Source organism: Scardinius erythrophthalmus (genome assembly GCF_964197995.2).
Source record: "Scardinius erythrophthalmus genome assembly, chromosome: 3".
Classification (NCBI taxonomy): Eukaryota; Metazoa; Chordata; class Actinopteri; order Cypriniformes; family Leuciscidae; genus Scardinius; species Scardinius erythrophthalmus.
Window position 1 is genome coordinate 13,358,931 of NC_138223.1, and position 17,064 is coordinate 13,375,994.

At 36.7% G+C, this 17,064-nt stretch overlaps 2 protein-coding genes across 11 annotated transcripts in view; both read left to right on the top strand.

Moving 5' to 3' along the window:
* mtus1b (microtubule associated tumor suppressor 1b) overlaps positions 1–1,779 on the top strand; it is a 45,381-nt gene extending 43,602 nt beyond the window's left edge. Inside the window, exons 14-15 of one of the 2 annotated variants that reach the window (XM_081360362.1) lie at positions 592–689; positions 832–1,779. In XM_081360362.1, coding sequence (XP_081216488.1) covers positions 592–689; positions 832–1,039 — 306 coding nt within the window. In that variant the 3' untranslated portion in view covers positions 1,040–1,779. The remainder of the gene's footprint in view (positions 1–591; positions 690–831) is intronic. The other variant, XM_081360361.1, reaches the window with a different exon arrangement.
* Positions 1,780–3,909: 2,130 nt separating this feature from the next.
* Positions 3,910–17,064, top strand: part of pcm1 (pericentriolar material 1) — a 44,259-nt gene continuing 31,104 nt past the window's right edge. For 8 of the 9 annotated variants that reach the window (XM_081361630.1, XM_081361633.1, XM_081361636.1 and 5 more), the window contains exons 1-5: positions 3,924–4,066; positions 5,892–6,009; positions 6,776–7,021; positions 7,269–7,568; positions 10,590–10,760. In XM_081361630.1, coding sequence (XP_081217756.1) covers positions 5,908–6,009; positions 6,776–7,021; positions 7,269–7,568; positions 10,590–10,760 — 819 coding nt within the window. In that variant the 5' untranslated portion in view covers positions 3,924–4,066; positions 5,892–5,907. Of the gene's footprint in view, positions 4,067–5,891; positions 6,010–6,775; positions 7,022–7,268; positions 7,569–10,589; positions 10,761–17,064 lie in introns of all 9 variants that reach the window. The other variant, XM_081361635.1, reaches the window with a different exon arrangement.

Here is a 17,064-nt window from a genome sequence, read left to right on the forward strand (position 1 = left end):
TTACTGATTGATCACCTTAAAAAAATAGTTCACCCAAAAAATGTCTTTATTTGCTTTCCCGTAGGTCTTTGTAAAATTGAATGACTTCCTTTTTTTCTGTGGAACGCAAAAGAAGATACTTTGAAGAATGTTTTTTAATGAAAGTCATATAATAAAAGTCATTTGGGTCTAAAATAACATTGGACCCCATTGACTTCTATTGTACGCATAAAAACACGCTGATACATTTAAAATATCTTCTTTTGTGTTCTGCAGTATAAAGAAATGCATACAGGTTTGTAACAACCTGAGGGTGAATAAGTGATAACAGAATCTTCATTTTTGAGCGAACTATCCCCGTAGGAATAGCCCTCAGTAGACCTGCTGTAACGTGCCACATTGAAACCTTCTAACCCACAGAAATCCAGAAAGACTAAAAGTAAATATCTTGGTAATCAGTATTATAGGTCAATGTATAGAAAAAAAGGAACGCTATATATTTAATCAAGGGAGCATAAATGCAATTAGATTCATTTCATTTTTGGTTTATGATTGATATAGTGTCTATTTGATGAATAAATAATATGTTAATGTTTTTATCATTGTTCACAGATTGAGGATAATTTGAAACTGGAAGAGTGTTTAAATAAAGTCCAGCAGGAGAACGAGGACTACAAGGCAAGGATGGACAAACATGCTGCACTTTCAAAGTAAGATTCAAAAATTGAATTGGTTTGATTTGTCATCTTCTCCTTTGAGTATTTCTGGGGATCCAACAGCATTTTAGTTTATTATATTAGTGTATTATTTTCTCAAAGCAGAGAATTTCAAATCTTTTCTGTTTGATTGTAGGCAGCTCTCCTCAGAGCAGGCCATGCTTCAACAGACCCTACAGAAAGAGTCGAAGGTCAACAAACGGCTATCTATGGAGAACGAGGAGTTGCTGTGGAAACTGCACAACGGAGACCTCTGCAGCCCTCGACGCCTCTCGCCCACCTCTCCCTTCCCCTTGCCCCAAAACTCCACCTCCTTCTCCACAACCCCCGTATCACCCAGATAACCTCTGAACCCAGAGGCACCTATGGACCTTTTGGCCAATTTATTCCTATAATAGGACTTGTACACTTTGTAAAGACTTGTAAGGTTTATAAATGTTCCCTTTTCCAGTTAAAGACAATGATGCACAGCTGCACTTCTAGATCAAGGAATTGCCTTGTTCTGTTACATGCTTGTTTGTTCTTTTCTGTCTGTCACATCTCTTTCACATACATACACAAAAATTTCTCTGAGGAGGGAACATACCTCAGGGCTTGTACATAGAGTACCTCTTCCTCGGACTTTTGTTTTCTGTTATACTTGTGCTCTTTTATCCCTTTTTAATTAAAAATGGTTTGTACATGGTAAGTAAAAGATGTAAAGCTGTCCTATTCATTGTATGCTCACAAGAACACTATATGATATTTGCAGAAAGGATTGAAAACAGGATGCAAAGCCCTCTATTTGCTTGAGTTGGTTATTTTTAGAGCATATATTCAGAAGGTTTTGTTCAGAAAGGGGAAAAAAGACTTTTCAAGAAAGAAGCTTAAATGTCAACCTCACCTTTAACTGGATTGCATCTAGATCCAGATCTCTGTTCCTAATATTGTGGAATGTATTTACTTCTCTCCCAAACTGTGTTCAGTGGCCCTCACATCCAGAACGCTTTAGGTGTGAATGTGTCCCTATCTCAACCGCAGTGCCGTTCCTTGCTTTATTTTTTTATTATTTTTTTAATTAATGCATTAAAATTCTGAATGTTTATCCTTTGTTTTGTATTGTTTATTGTATTGCAAATAGCACATGAAGTTTAATTACTTTCTGATTGTTACATTTTGAATTTGTTTAAATGGGTAATAAAGAAATGCATTAGAGTTACACAGAGGAAATATTAGGGAGTTGAAATATGGCTAGCAACAGATTCTGGGCCAAATCTGGCTTGCATTCGGCACAGTCGGCACTTCTGGTTTGATTCTCCCAAACTTCCACTCAGTTTTATCTCACACTTTCTCTTTAAGAGAGCATAACAAACTTGCTGTCATCGTTTACTTTCACTCGTGAAAGACAATATTTTGAAGAATGTTGATAACCAGTTTCTGTATTTGTTGTCCATAAAATGGATGTCAATGGTAACCGAATAGTTTATTATTCAACGAGAGAGAGAGAGAGAGATCTATAGATATAAATCCCCACAGAAGAAAAATCCCATACAGTGGTTGGAACGACACGAGAGCCCACTGTCAATGCATGAGAGTGAGCATGAACTATTCCTTTAACCTACTCTGCCACCTTGTGGTTAAAGCTAAAACTTTTCACTGTATGTGGAATGACAAATCATATTGTATAAAAGAGAGTGACCCCTAGTGGATATAAATGGAAATGCAAAGTTTTATGTTCTCCTGTAAATGGACTTCTGACAAGATAGGTTTACAAACACACAAAAAATAGTCTATACATATTATATTTGAGTTTAAGACATGCTTGAATATTTCATTGAGCTATTTCTACATTTTTGTTATTTATATGTCCACATTTATTTCAGTATTAAAACTTGAAAGGGAAGCAAACTGCAAATATAAATAATTATTACTGGACAGATGGTAAGTGTCACACTATAGAGCTTAAGTCTTTCTTGTGGTGTGTGTGCGTGAGAGGCCAGGAATGATATATTATAAAGGGCATGTGTGTTCATGTTAGAGAGAGCACATACGTGTGCATGTGTCAATATCTGTATGACATTCTTCACAGACTACATTAGCTTATTGCTTATTGAAATGCACTGAGAAAATGCTGACATTATTCCTCCACTGCATGATTTTGACAGCCTACTATAGATCAATATAATGCCATATATTCAGTGATTGTGCAAACACAACCCAAAGCTCAGCTATTCGGGTAGAAATATGACTAACTGTAAAAATCTGTTCAAAATGGATGTAATTCCATCAACTCTCATGAAGGTCTGTTCAAGGTAGCCAAATCAAAGCTTTAATGCAAGTGAAATTAATCCTAAAACCATTTATAAGTGTTAGAATTGACAATTAATTTCGAATAATACCGGTAAATCTTTATTTTACACTGTCCTTGTTACACATTAAATGTACTTACTGAAGTAATTACAATCAAATGCAAAATGCATAACTACAAGCAACTTACCCTAAACCAACCCTAACCCTAACCAGTAAGTAGGCTACATGTTAAATTACTTAGTACTTATTTGTGTAAGTACACTGGAACAAGAAAATAAAGTGTAACAATAAAACCTACTTATCTATTTTTTTATTATAATGCATTTGTGAGTTTCTTAATCCATGTTCATCCTCAAGCTAATAGGCCTATAGGTTACTTACTAATAGTTTGGTTGTGCTAATTCACCTTGTCATTTTGTTCTTATCCTTTAAGTAGTAACATTGTTCTATACAACAAATGTCACACATATGTCACACATATGTAGGCTACTGTTTTGTCTCTTTCATGAATTAAGTTTCAATATGGTCTATCTATGAATGAATTGTCTAATATATAGATTCATTTACGTAATACTTTTTTTTTACGTAATACTTCATTTACGAGTGCTTTTAGGTTGCATTACATAATATCACTTTGACATTTTATCAGTAAAATATTTATACTGTTTCATTCATCACCATCATTCCATCAGTTACATTTCACAGCTTCTGTACTTTTAAGACATTGCGCACAACTCCCCAAATGCTTCCGAGAAGTAAAATAGTACCACTCTTTTGTGTCCTCATTTTGTTCGCTAGCTTGACCTTTTGATAATCTCATCTTGAAATACAAATATACAACTTTTAATGTCAAAATACATAGCGAACAGATAGGAATTCACAACAAATTATGTGTTTAATTAAAATGAGAACGGTATCCTTCCGCCTGTTTGTTTGGATATGGGGTAAAGATGGCCGCTACTGGACAGGCGGTTACTCCTTGTGGAAGTCACACTACGCATTGACACTTTATCTGGGATTTTAATAAACGTCACATGGGAATAATTCTCATGCTCCATTAATAGGTCGCCACGACGTTGAGGGTAAGTTTCCTGATTATTTATTAAAACAGCCTGCTAGCTGTGCTTGTGCAGTTGTTTCTCTCTCTCTCAACTTCTGTTAGCTTGCTAGCTCCCTCACTAAAGAAATTCAAAGTCATTTCAACAAATACCAGCTTATCTCGTATCCCGGAGTGAATTACCACTCAAATGCGAAAGTTTTGCTCTCATTTGACTAAAATTCATAACATTTTAAATGGGGCAAATTGATCTGGAGCGCTTGAAGGTGGACGAAGTGGTTTGTATTATCTGAGAGTGATGCACCGGTCAGATGCCTTTGTGTCAGGTGGGCAAGTTTAACACCACCAAGCCCGTGTCAAAATAGAATAACACCAACGAGCTAATATGATATTTAGCTACTAATCTTTCTTTTTCTTTTTTATTATGAACATTAACCAGACATGAGTCATTTTGTTGTGGTGACTCTGTTGGGGTGTTTGTTTCTCTTAACCGGGAGTTTTCGCGGGGATCTGGAGTTCAATGGCTCGTGCCAGAGGTTACCATGGAGACAGACCAAAAAAAACCTTCACGCGCGTCTAAAAGTCACTGCTAGTCATCACGCTCGTGAATTTTATATTTGAGAAATCTACTTTTTTAATAACGTAACCGTCAGATTATAATATCTTTAACTACTCGTCACGTATTCTGCACAGTTTCACCTGGACAGTTGAAAGCCCCTATGTAACGTAGGAGAGAAGCGAGTGTTTTTACAGTCTGTGGTGTTGACAACCGGGACATTGAGCGGGTTGACCAGGTTTAACCGTTCTAACGGACACAAAACTCATAGACGACAGATTGTAAGACAATACCAAACCTCAGTTAACATTTCTCGAGGAATAAAGCTCACAGACTTCGATTTTCAAAGTAAGTTACATTTAGATTACAGTAACTAAATGGACCGTATTGGTTTTTTTTTGGACATGGACCACTGTATTAAGTTTACATTAACATTTACTATGGTTATAGCAGCTAACAGTTAAGTTACCATGATAGTAACTTAAGTTACCCAGGAGAACCATGTAAATATCATTGTGGATAAAAAAGATAATTATTCAGTGTCAATATAAATATTTTCTAACAATATAAATCACTTTTTATCAATTTAACATCCTTGCTGAATAAAAGTAATAATTTCTTCTTCTTTTTTTAAAGGAAGAAAAAAATAAAAAATTCCCAAACTTTTGAACTGTAGAAAATTTCTATTTTTTAATAAATGCTGTTCTTTTTTAACTTTTTATTCATCAAAGTATCCGGAAAAAAGTATCACAGGTTGTAAAAATTTTAAGCAGCACAACTGTTTCCAACATTTACAATAAATCATCATAGGTCATGTCATGTGACACTGAAGACTGGAGTAATGGCTGATGAAAATTCACAGAAATAAATTATATTTTAAAGTATATTAAAATAGAAAGACATTATTTTAAATAGTAGTAATATTTCACAATATTCCTGTTTTTTTTTCCCTGTAGTTTTGATTAAATAAAACCTGGCTTGATGAGCATAAGAGACTTCTTTCAAAAACATTACAAATAGTAGTGTTTCCAAACTTTTGACCAGTACTGTATACTGTGATGAGGATCCGTCATTATGTAGTTTATTCAGGTTAATGTTGTTATGATCAGTGTAGTGGTGTTGAATGTTGCTTGGCAGCTGGTCAAACAAACCTCAGCCCCTTAAATTAAACTGTCACATCAAGAACCTGTTTAGCTGCACAGTGAATAAGAGATTTCTGAAAAGGTGGATTAGGGTTATGCATTTCTTTAAGTGAAGTCCATGTATGTGTTCATTATTTGGTTGTTTTCTGCAGGTTCTGATTGTTTATTATGGCGACGGGCGGCAGTCCATTTGAAGACGGCACAGATGAGCAGGAGCTGCACAACTGGACCATCTCCAATGGAAGCTTGGATGATAGACTCAACAATATGGTATGAATCAATCGTGCTGATACTCCAACGTAACAGAAACAATAGAGTGTATATTATATATAACTTTGTAGGATGACCTAGAGGTTACCATCACCCTGGTTCCTGCTACAAAAAGCCAATAGGATTTTTTCTTTTGACTCTTGGATTATTGCAGAAAACACTGTAAGCTCTGTGACCAATACAAGTTTTCCGTCATTCTAACGTTTTGTTCATCAAGATAATCTTCACAAATGAACACAACTTTCATTCATTTAGAAGCCTAATTATAATCAGCAGAAGTAAAAAGCTAAATTTAGGCTATAAACAAAGTACAGCATGGTCACTTGACTTTAACAACACCACCACCACCACCATTAAGCTTCTGACAACTTTCAATTTATTTAAAATCTAAAAGTTGGACAGTTTGAGTTTGTAGGAGTACGAGTGAACACACACTAGGCTGTAGATGTGGACTAGTAAGTAGATGAGTTCTCCTCTTCGGTGGGATGACATTTAATTGTCCTTGATAACCTCTGTAGTCCCATTTAGCCACTTGTTTACAAACTTAAAAGCTTACAAAATTATGAATGGGGTATTAATGATTTATTTTGTGTCGTAGAAAAAAGACCTTATTTCAAGCATTTAATGAAAATCCCATTAAAAAAAAAAACTAATTGACTTTAGAACTCATTCCTAAAGCACTGTATTTTTCAGCTTATGCTTCGTTTATTCATTAAACTGTGCTCTCATTTATGCTTTTGTAAATGTCGATTTACCATTTTCTCAGGATTGGGGAGTTCAGCAGAATAAGGCCAACCGCTCCACTGAGAAGAACAGGAAGAAGTTCTCTGCTATGTCAGAGAGCCGGCTAACCAATGACATTTCTCCAGAGTCCACTCCTGGAGCAGGGCGAAGGAGGGCACGTACACCCCATTCCTTCCCTCATGTGAAGTATAGCACACAGATGTCTGTGCCCGACCAGGCTGAGCTCGATAGACTCCGGCAGGCCATAAACTTTACGGATCTGGATGAGGTGAGTGAGGCTTTATAACCGTGATTAGATTTATGACACACTTCACTAACTCAATTTGGCTGAGGTTCTAAGCTTGCTACTGTTTCAAGACAGAAAGTGCATGGATTTGAACTAGTTCAGAAGCATATCATCAGAATCAAGCCCTCAAACATATAGATCACAATCAAATACAGGCTAGCTTTAAAAGGAAATGTTAATGTCAGAGACATCCTTTGGTAAACCAAAATATCACTTTTCATCCAAACAGAGAAGTATTGGCAGCGATTCTCAAGGCCGCGTCACTGCAGCCAACAATCAGAGACAGCTGTCTAATGAGGCCAAGAAACCTTTCAACTTCCTGTCAATTCACCTCAACACTAACAAAAGCAAAGAGCCCAGTGCATCCACCTCTTCCACACCTGGGGGCAAGGAACCCAAGAAACAGAGTCCTGGGAAAGAGCTGTTTGCTGCAGTTCCAGCTGTGGTTAAAGAGCCTTTTGGTCTCGACAGCGCCCAGCAGTTCGAATTGGAGGATGGAAGAGCCGAGCTTACCATTGACAGCAGTCAGGTAACTAGGATGCATTTGATGTCTTTATAACAGGGTTCCCACGGGTCCTTGAAATCCTTGAAAGTTTGTGAATCTGAAAAAAAATATTCAAGGCCCTGGAAAGTTTTTGAAAATTAACATACATAGATACAGGTCCTTGAAAGTGCTTGAATTTATTTTGTGCAAGACGTTTTCTGGAAAAAAAATCATATTATTCCCTCCAGTCCACTAATGTGTAATTTCGCCAAAACTTTGTGGCCTAATGCATACTAGCTTGCTTGATTTACGATAGTTGCGTGCATTTAAGCGTTACATTAAGTGTTTCCCGCGCGAGGTAGGCCTACTTTGTGTTGTACGTTGACATGACGTTCATGCGCAGACGAAACTACTACGATGGTACCTCAACATTTGTTGTTGGACACAACAAATGTATCCCCACATTAAGTCCTTGAATTTGAGGGTACTGGACCTGGAAAGTCCTTGTAAGGTCTTTGAATTTGAGGTTAACCAAGGTGTGGGAACCCTGTTATAATGTCTCTAGGGCCATGTTCAGACTGCCAGTAAAAATCCAATTTGTTTTGCATATCCAGATTTTAATACAATTGTGATTTTGAAAGTTTGAACTGCAAAAAAAAACCTAAAAGATTTATAAAAAATAAAATAAATAAAAATAAAATGATGTAAACCGCATATCGAGGTGGTTTGAAATGCAATTTCAATCAGATTTTTACAGATGCATCTCAGTCTGGACTCTCTGGCTGCTTAAATCGGATTTCAAACTGTTTTTTGCTAGTCTGGCTATCACCAGACCAAGCTCAATCTTTTAAGATTGAACGTTAGTCTGGGGAGTCTGCTCTGTATTTTCTACTGCACAAGAGGCGTGAGCAACGGGCATTGTTCAAATGACTCTGTTAGTCCTGGATACTGGATAGTCCTCACACCAATCAGACCAACGGTCCGGGTGACTGAAGCGAAAACTGAACTCAAGGCAGGAAACGTGTCAACAAACGTGTTGGTTTGGAGCATTGATCAGCGGTTTGCAGAAGCAGCAATGGCATCGAGCGATTTTTGCAGGTTGTGCAAAAAAAAACATGAAAGTGAGTGGTATTTACACCCACTCGAGCGATTTGTTTGCTAAATTAAAGAAGCCATTGAGCATCGTTGAGAGGTTAAAAGGAATTGGATTGGATTAAACCCGCCAATAGTGCGCCAGGTGGATAAGCCAGTTTGTGATTGGTCCCAGCAGATTTGTAACGGATTCAGGATAGAAGAATGTACAGGTTTCCAGCCTGAGCTGCAGGGCGAAATCAAATCGCTGGCAGATCGGGCTGGGTTTACCCAGTCTGTTTTTTTGCATCACTCTTTAATGCAACACAAAACAAAAACGTCAAAAATGGAATGTGCAAAGTTTCTGTGTGACGGTGGAGTTCTGCACAGCAATGCGCGACAGGGCTCCTATTTGGAGAGTGAGATGGTACACCTCCTTCGTTATCAAAGCAAACCATGCCGATAGTTTTGTTATGTCTGGACACGCAAATCTTATTTGATCCCTATTGATATTGATTGCCTCCAGTCTGAACATAGCCCAACATAGCATGTGCATTTGTCAGTGGTTCCATAATTACTTTCTGTTGAGAATGATTTTGGCTTTTTCGATGTTCTGTTAACATTCTAGATTAGATTAGTACACTTTTTGATTTATTCTCTGCACGTCTTTTTTTACCTCATTAGTAGGGCTGCACGATTTGGGGAAAATGTCATATTGCGATAATTGAGGTCAATATTGCGATTACGATTGCGATATGCGATATAATAAACAAATGGTTTCATGAGTCAACTTGCTTGGTTCTCAAGGAAAATAAATGCACACACAGATTAGTGATAATCAGCCTAAAGAAAAAAGTTCTTTAGTCAAGAGCAGTGAGTGTTTTTCTCTGTTCCCTTTGTTCTTTGATTAACTTTAGCGACAGATTATTATTTTTTTTATTGCATTTTAACAAGAACAAAACATAATTTACATACAAGAGTACATATAACCATACATGTCAGGGGTAAAGAAAAATAATAATAAAAAAAAAAATAGAATAACTTTAGCGACAGATGTAATTAGTGGCTACTGTGTACTGTCACTTTAAGACCAGCCGCTGTCAGAGACGCGGATCTCACACGCGCCTCATTCTTTCACGAGTCATCACAACTCTTCATGTTCATCATAAGACTACTCTTATGTTATGAAGACACTCGACAAAAAGACATTTTGGCATAATTGTGTGTGTTATTGTTCGTTCAAGCTCGAAAGAGAACTGTATTCTGGCATGCTGTTTTGTGCGCACGTACGATATTAGCGCGAGTCTTTCTGTGTGTCACAGTCAGACATTCACAGGCAGCGCGTTCATTTTGGCATACATGTGTGTTGTTCGTTCTACCGCGAAAGAAAACTTGATACTGGCGCGTGTCTATCTGTGTGTGTGTGTGTGTGTGTGTGTGTGTGTGTGGAGTACATTCACAGGCAGCTCGTTCTTTTATGTATTATCGCGCATGAATGGTTTAAAAGCATTTGCATTAATAAGTGCGTTAACAGCGCTAATTTGTTTATTTAATATAAAATCGCAACATTTTGCGTCATATAATCGCGTAGGCTTGACATCGCGATTGCGATACGATTAATCGTGCAGCACTACTCATTAGTTTAGCTCTAAGTATCATTAATGGCAACTGTTATAACGCTGCCTATTCAGAATAGCTAGGAGACCTTTTGTTAAAAGGTTTTGGAATGATCTTCTTTTTAAAAATAATAGAAGTAGATGACACAACTTCCCTGTGTTCATTCCCCCCGTTGTTGCTGAGCAAAAACTGGAGCACAGATGTGTCAGTGAGCGCTCAGAATTTAGGCCAGTTTAAAAATATGCCACGGTCCGTGTGAGAGCTCTTCCTTGGTCTCTTTCTCTGCTCCTCTCTGTCTGTGTGCACTTACTTCTGTCTTTTCTATCTATTTCTCAGTCTACTTGCTTTCTGTTTGTTCATGCTTGTCTCTCCATTCAGGTGGTCAGTAAACTGGTGCAAATTCGTGAATACATTGGGAAGGCCACATCCATGAGAGACGACCTGGTGGAAAAGAATGATGTGCCTGCAAATGTGGAACGTCTTTCTCTCCTTATCACTCACTTGAAAGAACAGGAGAAGTCTTACCTGCGTTTTCTTCAGAAGATGCTGGTCAGTATTTCCCTCTCCAGTTTTTATGAAGTTGTAATTGTTTTATGCACTTTAATGTAGGGCTGGGTAAAAAATATTTATTTCTCGATTTTAATCGATTCTCATTTTTACGAACCGATATTGATTCTTAAATCCCAAGAATTGATTAGTCATCCTGTTTTCAGTTGATGAATGAATGTAACATTGTAGCGCGCATTCCATCCAATAAATCGCAATAATCTTTGTGCTTTGTTATGAAACAAAGTCTTTCAAATTACATCCATTTTCTTATGAAATTTAAAAACAAAAATACCGTTTTGGCGCTGTGGCGTGAGATCGCTCTGGCGCGGCTCAGATCAAGAGCAGCAGCAGCGAGGAGCGCACATGATCTTCTCTTCCGCCTTAATAATACCAGTTACCGCACGAAATAAACATGAATGAGCATCTGAAAGTGTGTTAAAAGATAGAGTACAACTTATCGAAATCCATATCATGTGACATGGAATCGCTCAATCAGTGTTTCAACCATGGAAAGACGTCAGTAAATCAGCTTGTAAACAATGTCATGTAACGTCACATTTACCTCAGAAAAACCATATCCAGTGACCATAAACTCGTTAGTCAGCTAGAAAAATTAACTCTAGAGAGGAGCATTTTGCTAAATATATGCACCATATTACATATTCAATATAATTTTTAATGTTCTTCAATTTTTAATACATGTTTTAATAAATCTGGCAGGTTTTTATGACAGCCACCATGTAAATGTTAATATTTCATATTTATTATTATAAAAATAAATAAGTGTAATTTGAGTGTTTGTATACAAATCAGTTAATTTTTACCTTCAATATTATAGTAGATTAATGAAGCCTAGTAGGCTACAACTGACTCCCATAGTTTACAGCATAGCCTAAGTTGAGAGATTTGTTTTCCTTGAGAATATTTGCCATGTATTGTACCTGATATCCAAAATAATCAATATTGAATTGAATCGAATCGGAATCGAAATTGAATCGAATTGCAAACTTGTGAATCGAAATCGAATCAAATTGTGAAATTTGTGTCAATACCCAGCCCTACTTTAATGACATAAGAACTAATTAAAATTTAAGAACATTTCCATGACCATTTAAGTATGTTAGTTGACGATTACAATATATAACAGCTTTTTAAAATATAAACTTTATTTGTGAATTAAAAGTGTGTGATCCGCTAAACTGCAATGCTTACTTGTGTCCACTGCTTGAATATCTAAAATAGGGCTGTTAAAGTTAACGCTTGTGATCTTTTTTTGAACCCTATTTAGTCATCTGTCAGAGGCATTTCATTTGTGGAGTTCCAAAATAAATGTAAAGAAAATATTAAAAACAGTCATTGAAGCTCAACAAATATGAAATATCAATCATTTTGACAAATACAAATCTGCTGTTTTAAAACTGCGTTATATATATTCATTTAGCAGACGCTTTTATCTGAAGTGACTTGACAATATGACATGACTAATAAAAGCAGAAGCATGCTTAGTTGCATATTGATTTCTGTCCTTTGAGTTGTTATGAGAAGAGAAAGTATGTTGGATTCTTGTGAGGAAGAGTACAGGGCAATTCAAATAAGTACAGAACACTGTTGCTGAAATTTGCCTTGTGCCTTTATATACATTATTGATGTCACAATACCAAAATGATGATGACTTTAAATATGATACCTGACTAAAATATATTGATACTACTACTACTGAACCTATACCATGACGACAACCTAAAACAGGAACATTTATTTAAAGGGGACCTTTTATGCCCCTTTTTTCAAGATGTAAAATAAGTATCTGATGTCCCCAGTGTATGTAAAGATTTAGCTCAAAATACCCCACAGATTATTTTTATAGCATGTTAAAATTGCCACTTTTTGAGGGTGAGCAAAAACACGCCGTTCTAGTGAGTCCTTTTAAATGCAAATGAGCTGGTGCTCACAGCCCCCTTTCAAAAAGATGGCAGAGCTTCAAGAGCTTATTCTCCGGCATACAGACAACAAAAAAACAGGACAATCTCACGCACTGAAAATGTCAGAAGCTGTCAGTAGCAGTGTTCAGCCTTATATGTTCGAACCTGAGTCGGACAATGATGCCTACAGAGCCAGATAATATATGCTGCATGGAAATAGAACAGGTATAGTTTAATTTAATTACCGTTATAACTTGTGTTGTCATCTTGCTTTTTCCACTATTAGTAACAAGCCTGTTGTAGCGGAACCCTTCCAAATGATGGCCAAAAATTTACTGATTCATTTATGTACAGTTTATTGTACATCACACAAAAGATAAAGCGTTCACTCCAGAAAATCACCGTAAGAGCTGGATAAAACGCAGAACAAGAAGTGCACATTAAAGTCATAAGGGCTCCAGACTGGTACGACCAAAATTTCCTCCCGGTGCGACCACAATGTTTCCCCAATATCAAATGGCAAACATAATGAAAGCAGAACTAAACTGCGCTACTTATTTGTGCTTCACAGACCGTTTATTAGTTTAGATCATAGACTGTAAAAAAATATGGATGACGCCCCTTCGCTCTCTTCCATTGGTGAGAACTAAAGACGCCGGTTTCCCGATATGGCGCTGACATCTTGGGGTTTGAGTCTGCGCAGTAGCAATTTCGGGACCAGACCTGCGCAGTAGTGAGCAGGAAGTAAGGCCGTGAAATCAAGGCCCCGCCCTCACTCTCGGTGTGAAATAATTATAGAAATTTATTAAATTTAAAGCTCCAATCTCCTCAGTCCTTAGAAGATCCCGAAAAAACCTGAGACTCGTTTCAATAGCACGCTCTCTCTGTAGGTGCAGATGAGTTGCCATATGAGAACGACTGACATTTCTATCTTTTCATACAGATTACATAAACAGAGAATATTTGTTTTCGTTTTGAATTAGATCATTTAATAGCAGAGACTTAAATGTTTATAAAGATATTGCTTATGCCTGTGTGACTAGTATTCGCTGAGTTTTGTTAAAATTTAGAGACGTGCTCCGGAAAAAAAGTTCACGGAGATGCAGAGGCAGAAAGCACACCCTGTTTATTTTCTTTATTTTACAAAAGCACAATCTTTTGTTTCTATTGTAAATGGACACATAAAAAAATAGCCATTTAACAGTTTATTTTTTCATATTTCTTAAGTCTGTATAACCATAAATGACAGAGTATCATAAGTCTATTTTGCTGCTATGTGAAAAAATCCAGCAAAACACGCCGGCGCGTTTGTCGACCCCAGAGGATTAACTTTAGCCTAATAGGAAGAAACATAAATTGTGACTAAAAATATATGCTCACTCACATCAAGACACCGCCGCAGCGATGGAGTTCATGCAGGAGGAGCAGCATTTGGCACTGCATCACTTATCAGCGCGAGCTGTTTGGAGAAGCTAAATAACTATATAAATGCTATGCTAACTAGATACTAATATACGCTATCCTGATCGTTTTCAATACTCGCAATTCCAACTCCTGACTCGCTACAGTGGTTTTGATGAAACAAGATGTTTTTATACCAGGGGCTGCCAAGGGCGTGGTGAGCTCGTACCTGCTTACGTCACGCAGTACCACAACATCCAATAGGAAAATTCAACTGCAGTAGCCACCGTTCAACCTGAAGAGGGCAGCACTTAGATGTTTTTACACCATATATTGTAGAATTAAATCACTTTATACCCAAATGTCAAAAAAATTACTCGAATCAGTGAACAGCACTAATAAAGCCCCAGTCTTACAAATCATTAACTAAAAAAAGTTGTTTTAGGGTTTAGTTACCTTTTAAGCATTTTTGTTGGTTTATTAGCTATTTTCACTCCCTAATATCTATTTTTTCACAACTTTTGCTTAATTAATATTAAGACATTATGAATGATAATAATTAAAGTAAATTTTATCTACAACTCAACTTAAGCTTTATTGTCCCCCTAGTGCGCTACCATATACTTTCTGTAGAACTTAGTGGCACCGGTGCTGCTGCCCTCAAGTGTTAGTCTGGAGCCCTGTGAACTTAAAATAAAATAATTTCTGAACGTTAAGTCTATTTATTACCAAGGCATTTGTCAGTAATAGTGAAAATGGGGGGAAATGTGAATAAGTGCGTTGCAGGTTGATTTAAGGTGTCCCCCCTTCAATTTTCTGCATGTGCTCCTAAAAAAATTAGTCTGGAGACCTGCTTATCCATAAACTCTCTCTCCCTTGCATTATCATCAACATACACAGCAAATTACACAAATCTTGTTACAACTAATAGTATACAATACAGACCTTATGCCTTTTTCGGGGGTAATAAACTGGTAAACTTTATTTATATACGTAAAACAACTCAAATGAACTGTAATAAAGTGTGTGCTCTCCCTTTCATTACTGCTGTAACCAGTATCGCTCCGGAGACAAAAAGCTGAATCACAAACTGTTGGTACTGATCCATTCTTGAGTAACAACTTTTTAGAAAATCCTGTGTTTTGTGTTGTCCCTTTGTATTGACCATCATTCTCAAAGCAGTCTGGTGTAAAATGATTCACGCAGACATAAACAAACAATATAGGTAGCCTATAATGGCGGGTGCATTCCCTTCAAAAATAAAACTAATCCACTGTGTCTTCAGCGGTTTTGATGTTGGGAGTACGTGGAGACTGTTATGTTCACTCTTACATCCAACAACAAAACACCTGAGTTGCTTACGAGACATTCTTGTCACTACAGCTGCTCGGGCCTGGAGAAAATGTCGAACAGTGTACAACACGCTCAGGGCGGAGTCTATGCTAATACGGCGGAGTCTATGCTAATACGACAGTGTCCGTCAGAGGTGGTCTTATTCAAATAGTTCACTATCGATGTAGAAACTGGCTGCAAATTGTAGCTGCCAAATTAAATTGTTATTGACATCAATTGTCCTGTCAAACTCAGATGGTGAAAAAGCTCACTTGTCACATAATAAATCACACTCATTTGACTTATATTATTTTGAGAGCATGAGCTAGGCGTGGGAAATATGACCAAAATGAATTTGAATGAGCAGCCTGCAATAATAAAGCATAGACATTTCAAAATAAGAGTCCCGATATATTTCAAGCTTGTTTATAAATTAGTCACGCAGTGTATCCCAATTTCCACCCCGATAATTAATCAGTTGCACAGACTGTATTTAATTAAAATTAATTTGAAGTAAACTATTGTAGCTTATGTCTGGGATCAGGGTTCCTGCGGATCCTTAAAAAGTCTTAAATTAGATTTTTAAAATTTAAGACTATAAAAAGTCTTGAGTCTAATTTTTACTTATGAGAGGTCTTAAATTTCGGATGACATTTTGACTTAGACATATCTGAATGCTTGACCAAATGAAAACGATCTAATTAGCTTACATATTTTTTATTACTCTATCTTTGTGGATTTGCTTGTTCACGTGACAATTCGCGTCATTTACGGCAGCATTACGTCTGTCTCCTGCACGTGAAACGGGAAGAAAATAGCTAATGTCAGTTCAATTGTATGTTCATTCTTTATGTGCTTAGGGGTGTGCGATATGTATTGTCTATGATGATATTGTAATTATTGTTTTAACGATGTGGGAGGCACTGCGAGCTGACATCGCATTTGTCACTCGTGCTTTCACTGCGTGATGTGTGCAGTTATAGGTATGTCCCCAAATTAGTTTTTGTCTTATATTTATTTAATATTATGTAGTTATATTACAATATCACGAGCAAGAGTGCCGTTTTCCTGTGCACAATTGCAAGTGTGATATTTATTTTATACAACAGTTAGGCTAAATGAACAATAAGTTAAAATTGTGAATTACATTTTAGACACAATATTCTCATTATTGTTTGTTTTTCCTTTATTTTGCTTACGAAAATTTCAAAATGAAACTGTAGCAGAACCTTGCAACAGACAGCAATGATTTTATTTTATTTTTTTAGTGACTGAATCCGCATTTTGAACGAATCAGTTTAATTATTGATTAAATGGCCTATCACTTGCTTCTTTCCTGAATGAATCAGCCGTTTGAACAAATTGGTTAAATGCATGACTCCCTCAACTCACTTAAGACAGTGACTTGCTGCCACCTACTGGGGGTTTTAGTTTAATATTTAAAATACCCTTTAATTAATTTCATATTTAAATATTGAATTTAAAATAAAATCTCATAGCATTATTTATGCAATTGTAAATGCTGTGTAAATATATTAATGCCATTTCTGATGCTGCTACTGTGTCACCTCTGCACTGCAAAGATGAATTTTGTTGATAACTAGATGTACCGCAGGGTGGTACAAAATATGACCGCCGCTCAGGCCTGC